The sequence below is a fragment of the Lepidochelys kempii genome, chromosome 8 (genome assembly GCF_965140285.1).
Source record: "Lepidochelys kempii isolate rLepKem1 chromosome 8, rLepKem1.hap1, whole genome shotgun sequence".
NCBI lineage: Eukaryota > Metazoa > Chordata > Testudines > Cheloniidae > Lepidochelys > Lepidochelys kempii.
Genome location: NC_136387.1, coordinates 61153377 through 61166576, shown reverse-complemented (window position 1 = coordinate 61166576; position 13200 = coordinate 61153377). Strand labels below are relative to the sequence as shown.

Below are 13200 nucleotides of genomic sequence, written 5' to 3'. Positions count from 1 at the left end.
GATTAAAGTCCTTTACTAGACTATCTTGACATATAGTTCTAAGCATGTTTCAGAGTAACAGCCGTGTTAGTCTGTATTCGCAAAAAGAAAAGGAGTACTTGTGGCACCTTAGAGACTAACCAATTTATTAGAGCATAAGCTTTCGTGAGCTACAGCTCACTTCATCTAATAAATTGGTTAGTCTCTAAGGTGCCACAAGTACTCCAGTTCTAAGCATGTTTCTTACCTTCTCTGCCTTTTCTTCTTCACTTACCTGACCCATGAATAAGTCTGACATTTTACACCAGGGCTTGCAAAAATACCTTGGTAGTGACACAAGTGTGGGCACTTAAGCCATCCATTTTTGCAAGCCATAAACTTTTTTCTTTTTTTTAAAATAAAAAGTTTCCATCCTTCATGGCTGTGAAGATGAAATGTGAATTATAAACCGTTGTAGTGTTCCTATGCTGGAGTCTTCAGACACAGATCCAGTGTGTCTTCTTTTGCTTGCAGCTTTGTGAAGCAGCACAACCCAAATGAGATTAACACATTTCTGGGCAGTAAAACTGTTACTGCTGAGAATCATTTTGGCAGCCCTGAAATTGTCAAATCATATTAATTTCATGCTGCTGCTGTTTGTGAAAGCTAAGAGTCAGGCACTGTAATTATTCATAATTTTTTGCGGGGAGGCAATGGGGGAGAGTGGTAGAATAGCAGAGACTTTCCTGCAGTCCAGAAAGCCTACAAGGGGTAAAATAGTGGAGATATGATCCTAGTCTTTAGGCAGCTGTAAGGAGGTGCCCCTCAAGAGTGCTGTATCTTCTGGAAAGAGGAAGAATTCTAGAGGGACGTGGAGCTAAGGTTTATCACATGAACTAGCCAGAAGCTGATATGAAGTTTCCTCATACCAAGATACTCAGACACCTTGGAAGAAATTTCAGCATACTTCCCAGCATGTGTTGATTGCAGGAAGCGCTGAATTTCTCACCAAAGGTTTGGTCCTGGACCTCACCAGTAAAGCCTGTCCCACCCCATCCTTTGTATCTTCATCTGGCTAGTAAATCTAGTTTTCCAGCTTGTACATCTCTGGAAAACTTCTCAAACTCTATTTTACATAGTCTGATTCTGTAAACTCTTGTGATGGCTAATTTAATTTCTTCTGTAGCTAATGAGGAAGGAATTAATATAATTTGACAACTGGATGATGCAAAAGACTGGTAATGGGATAAAGCATGTTTTGTTTTTACATTTGTGTCAGTGTCAAAATTGATCAATTTAAATGATCAAATTTGAAAGCCATTCAGTTGCCTGTGTTTCGTGAATTGTACTGGCCGTGTGTCTGATATGTGGAGCAAGAGCATTATCAAACTGTGTATATGCAACCTCCTCCCCGAGGGATAATTTAACAATTTGTCTTCTATGGAACCTGTTCATTATTCACTCTTCCGGTCTCCCACTGAAATAGGTTTAGATCCTCAGATGCTACAGACATCCATCAATAAACATTTTTAGTTCTTGGAGGATTTTTTTTTTTATGAGAGTGAAACCCAAATCCTCATTTGAAGCCTGAGTATTGAAACAAAAGACTTTGAGACACATCTGAGGACTGTTGATTGTTTGAATGTTGTACTATGTTATGCAAAAAGATTGGTTCTCTGTCTCCTGGTTAAAAATCCAGCTCTTAATTGGCCTTGTTGGCAATTGGCAGCACTATCAGTGAAGTGAAAGACTGAAAATGAACTATGCAGACTAAACCATCCTTATTCCTAGAGATGGTCCTACCATGTCAAATCTGAGGCATATTGACAAGCTGTGCAGGAAGCTTGTGTTGATACTCGGTTTATGGGCAAATTGAGAACTTTAGTCTCCAGGATTGCCTAGTTTGCTCCTTTCACAAGTACTGACCTGATTTTTTTTTTAAAAAACTATTTTTGTAGTAGTTAAATATGAATGAATATTAAGTCAAATTAATATGTTTATGTAGTGTTTTACATACTTTTACCTACAGTATCTTATTGCTGTCTCTCTGTCACAAAGTGAAAATTAGTGGCCTTATGAGATTCTTGTGGTTCTCCATTAAAATATTTAATTGACTGTTTCTTATTCAGTAAACAGTGATTCCCCTCCCCCCACAATGATTTGCTTTCATGCTTCTGCTTAATTTAGAAATGGAAGATTTTGTGGCTAAAAGCATAGGTCTGGAAGTTCCTGGGGTTATCTTCTTGGCTTAGTCATACACTTCCTTTGTGATGAACAAGTTACTAAATTTTTTGGACACAAGTTTGCTCCTTTAAAAAATGAGGCTAATTATTCTACTTTGGATATATGATGCTATAGTAATGTTTGCGAAGGACGGTTACCTCCTCTGATGGAAGGTGCTGCTATGGTGGAAGGGTTATAAGTATCACTACTAATATATAGCTTAAGTAATACAAACACTAATTGAATATATATATTTATACATGAAGTAAATTAATGGTTTTAAAAGAAAGCTGCAAACTTTGTATTATACTTGACCCAAAATATCTCCTGCTGACTTTTGTGGTTTTACAGTCCCGTTATTTCTTAAATAAAGACTGAAAAATCAACACAAACAGTGGAATCTAATGACACAGTGACACTCTGTTCATTTGACAATGCTCACTCTATAAAATTACGCAAACTGGACTAAATAACTTTTTCTTTAATCTCTCATCCATATCAGTCATAGGCTTTTTTTCTTAAGTCTGGGCTTAGTTATAAGTAAGTTTCTTTGTGTGTACATATATATGGCTTTTTCCTCTCCAATTTAGGATAGTTAAAACTATAGCTTTGCTCTTTCAGGTTGCAGGGGAGCACAAGTTGAAGAAATATGGAGTCTGGAGCCAGAGAACTTTGAAAAATTAAAGTAAGCTATTGGATCATAGAATATTAGGGTTGGAAGAGACCACAGGAGGTCATCTAGTCCAATCCCCTGCTCAAAGCAGGACCAACCCCAACTAAACCATCCCAGCCAGGGCTTTGTCAAGCCGGGCCTTAAAAACCTCCAACGATGGAGATTTCACCAGCTATGTAACCCATTCCAGTGCTTCACCACCCTCCTAGTGAAATAGGTTTTCCTAATATCCAACCTAGACCTCCCCCACTGTATCTTGAGACCATTGCTCCTTGTTCTGTCATTTGCCACCACTAAGAACAGCCTAGCTCCATTCCCTTTGGAACCCCCCTTCAGGTAGTTGAAGGCTGCTGTCAAATCCCCCCTTACTCTTCTGCAGACTAAATAAGCTCAGTTCCCTCAGCCTCTCCTCATAAGTCATGTGCCCCATTTTCGTTGCCCTCCTCTGGACTCTCCAGTTTGTCCACATCTTTTCGGTAGGGCCAACAACTGGACACAATACTGCAGATGTGGCCTCACCAGTGCCAAATAGAGGGGAATAATCACTTTCCTCCATCTGCTGGCAGTGGTCCTACTAATGCATCCCAATATGCTGTTAGCCTTCTTGGCAACAAGGGCATACTGTTGACTCTCTAGTTGTCGTTGTGGCCTTTGTTTTAGAGCTGACCCTAAATTCAGATTACTATGATGGGAGAAAAATCTGTGCTGATGCAATTTAAAAATATTTCATAAAACATTTTTAGAAGGACTTTTTCCCTCTACAAATGTTATTTATCAATGTTATGGTAATACCTGAGATCAGTGTCCCATTGTGCTGGATAATTTACAAACCTAGTAAGAGACAGTCCATCTTGTGAAAGACATAAAACTAAATAGACAAGAAAAACAAATGATGAGGAGAGAGAGAGAATTACCTTCATTTTACAGATTGAGAACTTGTATGAAATCTTCACTGGGAATCTTAGCTTTATGGATTTTTCCTTTTGCACTTAGCAGGATTACCAAATTTATAGTTTCAGTGCTTATCAATGCTTGGATAATGAATCTGATATTTGTTTCCAAAGAAAGTGTTATGAATATTATTATTGATGAAATCGCCAGATGTATCATGCAGGGTTTTTTTAATCATCCAGTATATTTCCTGTGTGGAGGGTGGTGGTGGTGTGGGGAGGAACAGGGTCTAAGGTTAATATGTACTGGATTTCTTTAACTTCACTTTAACCTCTGAATGTGTATTAGAACAGAAGCAAACTGGCACTTAAAGCCCAGTTTACCAAGTGATCAATGAGCCAAAATTTTACTTTTCAACAGTGCTATTTGAGCACTAACTCCACCTGGAATTGTGGGTGGCATCTCTGAAAATTTTTAATCATTCAAAGTTAGAGGTCACATCTCGGAGTCTGAGCCGAATGTTTAGAAGGGAAGAGTTAACTGAGTTGCCTTATCAGATGGATACACTGAGATTTAAAATAGTTTGCACAGTTCTTTATCTACACACTTTTTCTGCTTTGACCTTTTATTTTATAGACCCGTTCATGGGCTGATCTTCCTCTTCAAGTGGCAGCCGGGAGAAGAGCCAGCAGGCTCTGTTGTTCAGGATTCCAGACTAGACACAATATTTTTTGCTAAACAGGTACAGTAATTTCAGTGACTTCCTTAGGTGCCCCATGAAACAGGGTTTTTTAGTGCAGAAAAACAGAAGATAACTGAAGGGTGCACAAAGGTGAACAACTGTGTACGAGGTATGTTTAGTCAGACAAAATCTTGCCAAACAAGGAAAAGTAAAATCCTGTTGGGAGAAGGAGCTGAAGAGTAAATGAAAATGATGCTTTTAAAACTTCCTTTCAGTGTCATAAAGGATTATTTTGAAGGTTTTTTTTTCTTTAAATCTTCATGAGTCAATGATATTTTGAAACCACTTTCAACAAAAGATTATGGGGGAAAATTTTATTTCAGTCCATCAAAGTAGAACTGCTATCACTATATTTCTCAAATGCTTTTTGTTATAGGAAATGCTCACATTCTAGAGCCATATTTACCTGTTCCCTGTACAAACTTGATCTGAAAGTATTCCTTTAATTATTTATATCTGAAATACATAAGGTTTGAAACAAACGATTGAAAATGTTGTTTATGCTAATGAAATCCATCTTATATCATTAAAGATATAATGCACTAATACAGAATTCTTGTATTTTTTGCTTTGGCAGGCAGATCAATGTATATCATTAGTGACTTAGAAAAGCAAGGAAGAGTAACCAGATCAAATGTAAATTTTCTAACCAAGAGAAGTTAGTTCAGTAGTAGGTTTTTTGTTTTGTTTTGTTTTTTGTGTTTTTTTTTAAATGCATATAGGTGTGTATGACTGGCTAGAGCTGGCCTTTGTGGCTTCTTACAGAAGGCCCTGTGTCTGCCTGCACCCTGCCCCAGGAAAGGAGCAACAAAGGTGGGTCCTCCAGGCCTGCCTAAAGAGGCTGCACAGAAGCAGCCAATCAGACCAGGAGGCTCAGAAAAAAGGAGTTGTATTGCCTTAGCAGATTAGTTGTTGGCTGGGACCAGAGGGGCAAAGAAGGGTGCTCCCCTGCCTCTGGCCAGAGAAGCTCAAAGGACAAGTAGAGCTGGGTTCTGGCTGCATTTGTTCAAGCTCAGGGAGAGAGGACCTGAAAACTTAACCCTAAGTAAGGGGCAAAGATAAAGGGGCCAGATAGAGGGAGGCCTGGGGAAGTAGCAGCAACAAATCTAAGTGAGCAGTACATGGCAGCTATTGACAGTGTTCCTGAGCTGAAACCAGGTGTGGGGGAGCCAGGGTTCCTCCACGGACCACTGGCAAAGTGGTGCAAACCCCAAGAACAGGGTAAGGTTTGTTTGGAGGCCCAAGCGAAGGGCTGAATTAAAGGGCCCAGGACTGAGACTGAAGATCCTGGTGAGGCCAGATAGACAGTTTTGGTTGGACTTCTGTTACCCTGGAAGGAGTTAGTTTTGATTGTATGACCCGGCCAGAGGGCTGAGCCACTGAAGATCCACCAAGCAAAGTTGACAACCTACAGGGGATGTCAGGAGTGGGAAAGGACTGTGGTAGCATACCCAGCCGCTAGGAGGCACTCAAGAGGTGAGCTTTCCCCTCTATCACAACTTGGTATCACAGCTGGGGTTACGAGACTCACGTGAGTGATGCTTACTCCTGTCTCTAGTGCATGAGGTCTGATATCCCATCTGAAGCTTGACAGTGAGCCCGGAAGCCATGACATCATCCAAATAAGCCTGGGTGTCTCTAGTGCCAAAGGGAAAGGAGGCAGATGGCCTGCTACGTAGATACATCTACTGTGCGTTTGAAGGCAATGCAAGTTCAGTTTGCCCCTGGAGTAACAGAGACAAGACTGATTATTGGCAGATACAGAGTACTGAGATGCTGGGAGAGGTCAAGGTCCCGAAGGATGCCTTCCCTCAGATGCCAGAGGCTCTGATGGCTGCTAAATAGACTGATAAAACATGGTTTGGGGCCATGAAGAGTTAAGGCCAATGGGAAATGTGGAAAGTGTATCAGCAGTTCAGTGAGGCTCACAGAGAGTAGCGGAAGGTGTGATTTGAACTGCCAAAACAGCTAGACAGGCTAGAGAAGCAGCAGCACCTGTTATGGATCCTGCAGGAAAGAAGCAGCAATGACTTCAAGCACTGGGTAGACAAGAGTGATCCAGTGGGACTGAAACTGATTGAAGAGTTGTTATGGTTGTGGACACTGCTTGCTCTTGAGTGAACTGGGGTGGGGAAAGACTGAGTTGCTGGGGTGAGCTGTGGGAAGAACCACAAACTCCGCTAGTGGCAGGGAGGTGGACAAGGATAATTGTCTTTGGTTTGAAGAGATGGGCCACATAAAAAAGGTTTTGCCCTTTTGAAGATGGACTTGCTGCAGGAAGAGATGCAGGAGCCCAAAGAATAAGTAAGGTAAGAAAAAGGTGTCTGATGGCACAAACGCCGCTGCGCTCAGTGCCTCAGAGCCGGACTTGGAAACAGCATATACAACTGGTCGGCAAACCTATCCAGTGGAGTATGGAGGAGTGTGGAATGAAACAACTACGATCACTGGCACAAATCTTGTTGAGGTGTCAGTGTACACAGACGTGCCCTGGGGGGCCAGGAGGTGACACCAAAGAGCCCACAAGGGGAACCTGGTGACATGAGGCAGACTCAACTGGCAGTCCTAAGAAAACATGAGCTGTTGGATGTCTTTCGGAGGAGATAAGACCAAGGCTTCTGAAAAGGGCTCAGCCTTGAGAGCAGAGAATGTAAGAAGCTCTCTCTTCTTGCCAAAGAAGTATAGTAGGGGACTTGATGCTATGAAAGAAGCTAGATGGAAGGCTCTGGAGGAAAATAAGCCTGAATTGCAGAAGCTCTTCAGGCAGAGTTGCTGAGAGAAGACCCTGACCATGCAGGGCACCTGACTAATCAAGGCAAGGACTACAAAAACTCTCCATACAGAAGCCTGAGACAGAAGACCCTACCAACCAGGGCACGGACTAATAAAAGCTCTCCATAGAGAAGGGCCTGGGAGAGAATACCCCGAGAAAGCAGGGCAAAGACTGCATAGGAGAGAACATTGTCTTCAGGCAGGACCACCACCCCAAATCCTTTCTGTGTGGGGAGGTATGTGATGAGGTATACCTGGCCTTCATGGCTCTATACAGGAGGTCCAACAGTTCTACACCCTGCTGTAGGAAAGGAGTGACAAAGGTGGGTATTCCAGACTTGCCTAGAGAGGCTGCACAGAAGCAGCCAATTGGAGCCCAGCAGGCTCAGATAAAAATAATTGTAGGGGCTTAGCAGGTCAGTTCTTGGCTGGGGCTAGAGGCTCAAAGAGAGGTGCTCCTCTTTTTGGCCCAAGGAGCTCAAGGGACAACTAGAGCTTGGTTCTGCTGCAGTTGCTCCAGTTGGGGGAGAGGACCTGAGAACTGCACCCCTAAGGTAAGCAATGAAGATAAAGGGGCTAGGTAGGAGGTCGCCCAGGGTAGAGACAGCAGTGAATTGAAGTGAGCAGTACATGGCTGCAGTTTATAAGGTTCCTAAGTTGGAACTTGGAGTAGTGGCTGAGACCAGGTTCCCCCACTGTCCAAGTGATGTGAACCTTAAGAAGGAAAGAAGCATGTTTGGAGCATGAAGCATGAATGCATGGATTAAGAAGCATGTTTGGAGGCCTGAGCAAAGAACTAAATATAAAGTGCCCATAGCTGGGACTGAAGATCCAGATGAGGACAGACATAGTTTTGGTTGGACTTTTGTTACCCTGGAAGAGACTGTGCCACTGAAGACCCACCAAGCAAGGCTGACAACCTACAGGTTACACCAGGAGCAGGAAGAGGACTATGGTACTGCACCCAGCTACTAGGATGCTCATAAGAGGTGAGCCCCACCCATCATATCTTGCCTCTCAAACATAGAGGTATAGCATTCAGTTTAAACCCAATATTCATCCTTCCCACAAAATTTATATTATGTTCCTATTTGTCCTTGTAAAGATCTGAAATCTCGCAAATCTTGAAACAGAGCTTATAGAAATGTATCATAAGTAGAACACTGTTATTTTTGTTCCTTGTTTTGTGTCTCTGTTCTAAATTGAGACCATGATCTGACATTTGCATTTTTGGAAGTTGAGAGGTATCCACATAGATCTATGCACAAGTAGAAATGTGGGAGATAAAAGCATACTTAACCTCTCTGTCATAGCTTCTCTATATCTGTGCTTCTGTCATACGCTGATGAAAATTCATCTATGCTTTGTTCTTACCCCGTTGTCTTCCTTTTTCACTCCTCTTTTGCCCTGCTGTAGAGGCCCTCGTTCCTTGGCCTTTCCTAATCCCACTTTCTTCCCTTTCTCTGCAAACCTTCTCAAACAAGAAGTCTAAGATCCAGCTGTGATCTTGTAACACCATGAGGTAGCCGACAGTTTCTGTCTAGTGTCTGGATGAATGGTTGGTTGCATATTCGCTATTCTGGGTTCTGCTTTCTATCATAATCAAACATGCTGTTGCTTTTTAAATATTCCAGACCACTTGTGTGTTCCCCCGCTTTACGCTTGCTCATGTCTTTTCTCTTCCTCCATTAGGCTTGTTTCTGAAGCATTGCACTTAGTGTTTAACAACTTGTTTTATTTGATTATGTTTAAAGGAGCCTTATTAGAATTGAACTCTAGAATGCAAATACAGAGACTTAAGCTCAAATAACATTACAATTCTGAATGGAAAAAGCTAGGAAACCTCAAAACAAATGGTGAAAGAGTGTTTAATTTCCAGGGTTCTTGGTATTTTCTGAACCCTGAAAGTATAGCTCATCTTTGTAATGGGAGAAAGGGAAGTCCGTAGGCTTTTTGGGATACCCTCTTACAGACAGTAATGACTGCTTTGGAGTGTCTGGCCTACTGTACAAATACAATAAATATATTTCTTTTAAATGGTGAAAAGTAGCTAATATGCGCTGGTAACTGCTCTTAAAGTAGTAGTGCATGATTTTGCCACATGATGGCACCAAATATTTGAAATATGACCTACGAGGGAATGGGCTGGTACCTTTTTGCTTGTTTCACCTTGTCCGTATTAGACAAGTGCAGCAGCTTAAGTAAATCAAAGCACTTGATGATATAAGGATGCCTGAAAGAGTTTTGCTTGTTTCATACATTAGAAATTCACATTTGTCTGGACTGAAAGATTTAGTGTGACTAGAGATCTAGTAAAATTATGGCTTACAGGAGAGTGAAAGCTGATCATTAAGAGGGGAAGAGTGTTGTGTTTTGTTTTGTTTTTTTTAAAAGAGACTGCTAAATAGGTGTTTGAAGTTTTAAACTTTTAGTGATTAAAATTTAGGGGAAAGTAAACCTGCGTTTAAAGAATCAGCCACATCAGTCGTGGTCTGAGAGCTGCAAAACAAGGGAAGATCAGGGCTGTTTCTTACATTTCTAAGATGTAAGAAATGGGTGGGGAGTGGGGGCAGTAAAACTTCCTTTATACATCATAAAGAAACAAAAAGGGGCATAAGCCTAGTTTTGTTTTTTCTTTTCCTTTGCAGGTCATCTTCAGAACAGATTGCTATTTTATAAAGTCTTTCCATTGCCTCTTTTTTTTTTTTTTTTTTTTTTTTTTTTAAAGAACAGATGAATAAAATACCTTTTTTTTGTATGTAATCCACCATAGTGTATGGGGAGGGTGAGCAGATCTTCTGTCTGGGCAAGCAAACTTTCCTGGCAATTGTGTAAAACTGCAGTAAGCCAGTGGAGTAATAAACATTAGGGATTGGTGGCCTGTCAGTTTGCATAGTCACTTTAAAAAAAATAATACAGTGAGAGTTCCAAACATCTTGAGGATCCCAACTCTTTTGTTCTCAAAACCCAGATTTTTAGCCATCTTCCTTCCATATGTTCTTTCTCTAAAAAATTACAATCTAGATAGAGACCTTGTACTCTGTGTTCTTAACTTCTGTGTTGAGAAGTTTTTTTTTAATCTTTATATTGATAAGACTAAGTGTATGTCCTTGTATGATAGTGCTATAATATGGCAACTAAATTAAGGTATTCTCAGTGCTACAATTCAATTTGTACCTAAGCTTCCATACATCTTGAAACTTTCAAAAAAAGATTTCTGAATGTAAACTTCACATGAAAAGATCATAACTCTGAAACAGTGTTTTATTATAAAATTTAAATACCTCGCATGACAATGGAACAATCTAAAAACAAGATTTGGATGCATCTGAGCACTTTTGCAGCACATGAATATGTACCGTAGTTGTGGGTTAGTAACTGAAATCTAACAGCTACTGTGTATTACAGGTTAGAGCTTGAGTATTTTGAGAAATAAATTGAATGATAGTTTGTTTAATATGCATGCTTATTAACTTTTTATTATCTTCATCAGTTTTATATGTACTCATGTTAAATTTGGCCTCCCTGTTATGCCTAGGTATGATATGGTCCTCTATTTGGGGGCTCAGAACTCTGGATGATCTTACATGCCATTTGAGCTAGGATACCTAGGCACAATGAGGTGAGTTAAGGATACGATTTCAGCCTTAACTCTGAATGTCTTAACGTCTGTGTGTTGTTAACCAGACCCTTAATTTTATTTTCCAAACACAGTGGTTACATGTGTTAATGCCACCACTAAGGTATTCAATAATCATTAATGTTGTTGCAAACCACTGTTTGTTTGTCAAGGAACAATTGCTCATGGCTTAGCACAAAGGTCTTGGCAGAAGTAGACCCATCTCTCCAAGAGCAACATTTGCACAAGTTGCCACTGTGGGTTGATACATTTATACTGATTTTTTTGGGGGGGAGTGTCCAATATTTTACTAGCCAAGTATCAGGATGACACATGCATTTTTACTGAGTATTCATTCACAGTTTTTCAGCAGCATGATAGAACACTAACTAGGAACTAAGCACGTTGTACCTGGGCGAGGAGGAAGGGTCACTTCCAAAGAATGGATTTTAGGCATAACTGCATCCCAGTAATCTGGGGAGATTTGTTGTGTTCATGTAACGCTCCCATTGACTTAAATTGGTTGAGGATCAAGCCCTTTATGTTTGCAGGTTTAGTAATGCTAAATTTGAGCATTGAGATTGGCCCAATTTGAGCATTAACCAAGTTAATAGACAAATGAATTAATTATTGAACATTTGCAGCTCATGGCACATACAATACAGTCATGGAGGGATTGTCTATAATGGAGTATAACTAATATAGAGAACTTACCTTGGTTCTGGAAGGTAAAATTGTGCATCTGTTGAAAATAACAAGTCTTAGAACCCAAATCTACCCTATAGTAACATGGTTGCATTTGGCTGCAGATCTAGTAAAATCATCTATTTTGTGGCATGCAGAAGTTTAGAAGATGAATCTACAAGATTCACAGTGATACAAACCCATATATTATAATGCAAAAGAGAATAGCTGACCTACAAGACCAAGGTACTTCTCCCCTGTCCACAAGAAAGTGGATTGGCATATTGCATTGTAATATATGTGATGCTACACGAGAAATCAACCCAGAAACTCAAGCTGATGCACAAGGTTGATGCCCACTTATTAATGTGAATATCACCGGGAGCATGTGACATGTGTGCTCTGGGATATGCATTAACTGCATATTGGTTTCTGAGTGGACTTATGATGTTCGGTTTAAACCAGTAAAGCCAAAAGCTTTGTACTAGCTTATTTAAGATAGCCTTATGCCATACTGCTGCAGTGTGGCATCAACACAGATGCTTAAGTAGAAGGGCAAATACTTGGGGAGACACCAATAGAACCAAAGAAAAGACAAGGTGGGAGTGGGGTTAAGTAACCTAATCTTCCTTTCTGTTTTTGCTCTTGTATGTCTGGCTGTCATCTGAAGTGCCCATCTTCATCTTCAGTTACCATGTTGATTTCCCATCCAACCCCTTAGCCTCCCACCTCCATGTCTTCCCTTCCTTGTTTGACTTTCAGTCTTGGATCAGCTTTTCTAGTTACCAAAACAGCCATTTGCTCAATCTTGTCTTCACTGCTCCTTTTTACCCTCTTTGTGTCTTCCTGTCCTTCTGTAACTTATGTTTATGACTTATGTCCCCTCCTCTGATTTATCAACTCAGTAATGGACTCCTTTGCCCCTCATTCTTGGTGCAAAGCCCATCCCACCACTCATAGCTCACTCCTAACATCCACATGCTCCACTTGCTCAGCAACTTACTTCACTACAAACTTCTTTTTCTCTTGCAGTTCCTCTATTAAGAAGAGCTACTTCTCTACTCTCAATTATCCTAGGCCTGCAATCCCATCTATATGCCACTATTTGGCTCTGTCGTAAAACTCTCTCATTGTTCTCCCACTATCTTGCCAACTTTTTAGAAAGAGATGTTCCCTTTTCCCTACTTCTCTCCATAGTCACTGAAGTTTATCACCCACTTTTCAGTTGCCCCCATTACCCCATCATCTCCTGTTTTATGATTCCCTATCCCCCCCACTTTTGTTTTTCTCCTTAATCTCTTGGTCTTTCGTTCAGTTTTTCATCTTATAATAAATCTGCTGTGGTCTCCCCTCATTCGAAGGTCTTACTCTAGACTTCATCTGTCTCTCCAGCTAATCCCATCTCCCTTCTCTCTGTCACCTAAAGTTCATATATATTCCATCTTCAACTGTTACCTCAACTTCTCCCCTTCATTCTGGCTTGTGACCTTTGCACTCTACTGCAACTGCTCTCACCAGTATCTAGAAGTACCCTTCCTGGTCATTTGTCAGAGCTTCTATTTCCAACCTCATCATCCTCAACATTGAGAACCTTCTATACATATCATGCAGTTTTTAAAATCTTGTCCATCCTTATCT

The 13200-nt window shown here is 40.7% G+C and overlaps 1 protein-coding gene across 2 annotated transcripts in view; it reads left to right on the top strand.

Annotated features, from left to right (window-relative positions):
* UCHL5 (ubiquitin C-terminal hydrolase L5) overlaps nucleotides 1-13200 on the top strand; it is a 30838-nt gene that overhangs the window by 1314 nt on the left and 16324 nt on the right. Inside the window, exons 2-3 of one of the 2 annotated variants that reach the window (XM_073356717.2) lie at nucleotides 2803-2866; nucleotides 4382-4487. In XM_073356717.2, coding sequence (XP_073212818.1) covers nucleotides 2803-2866; nucleotides 4382-4487 — 170 coding nt within the window. Of the gene's footprint in view, nucleotides 1-2802; nucleotides 2867-4381; nucleotides 4488-10797; nucleotides 10882-13200 lie in introns of those variants that run through there. The other variant, XM_073356718.2, reaches the window with a different exon arrangement.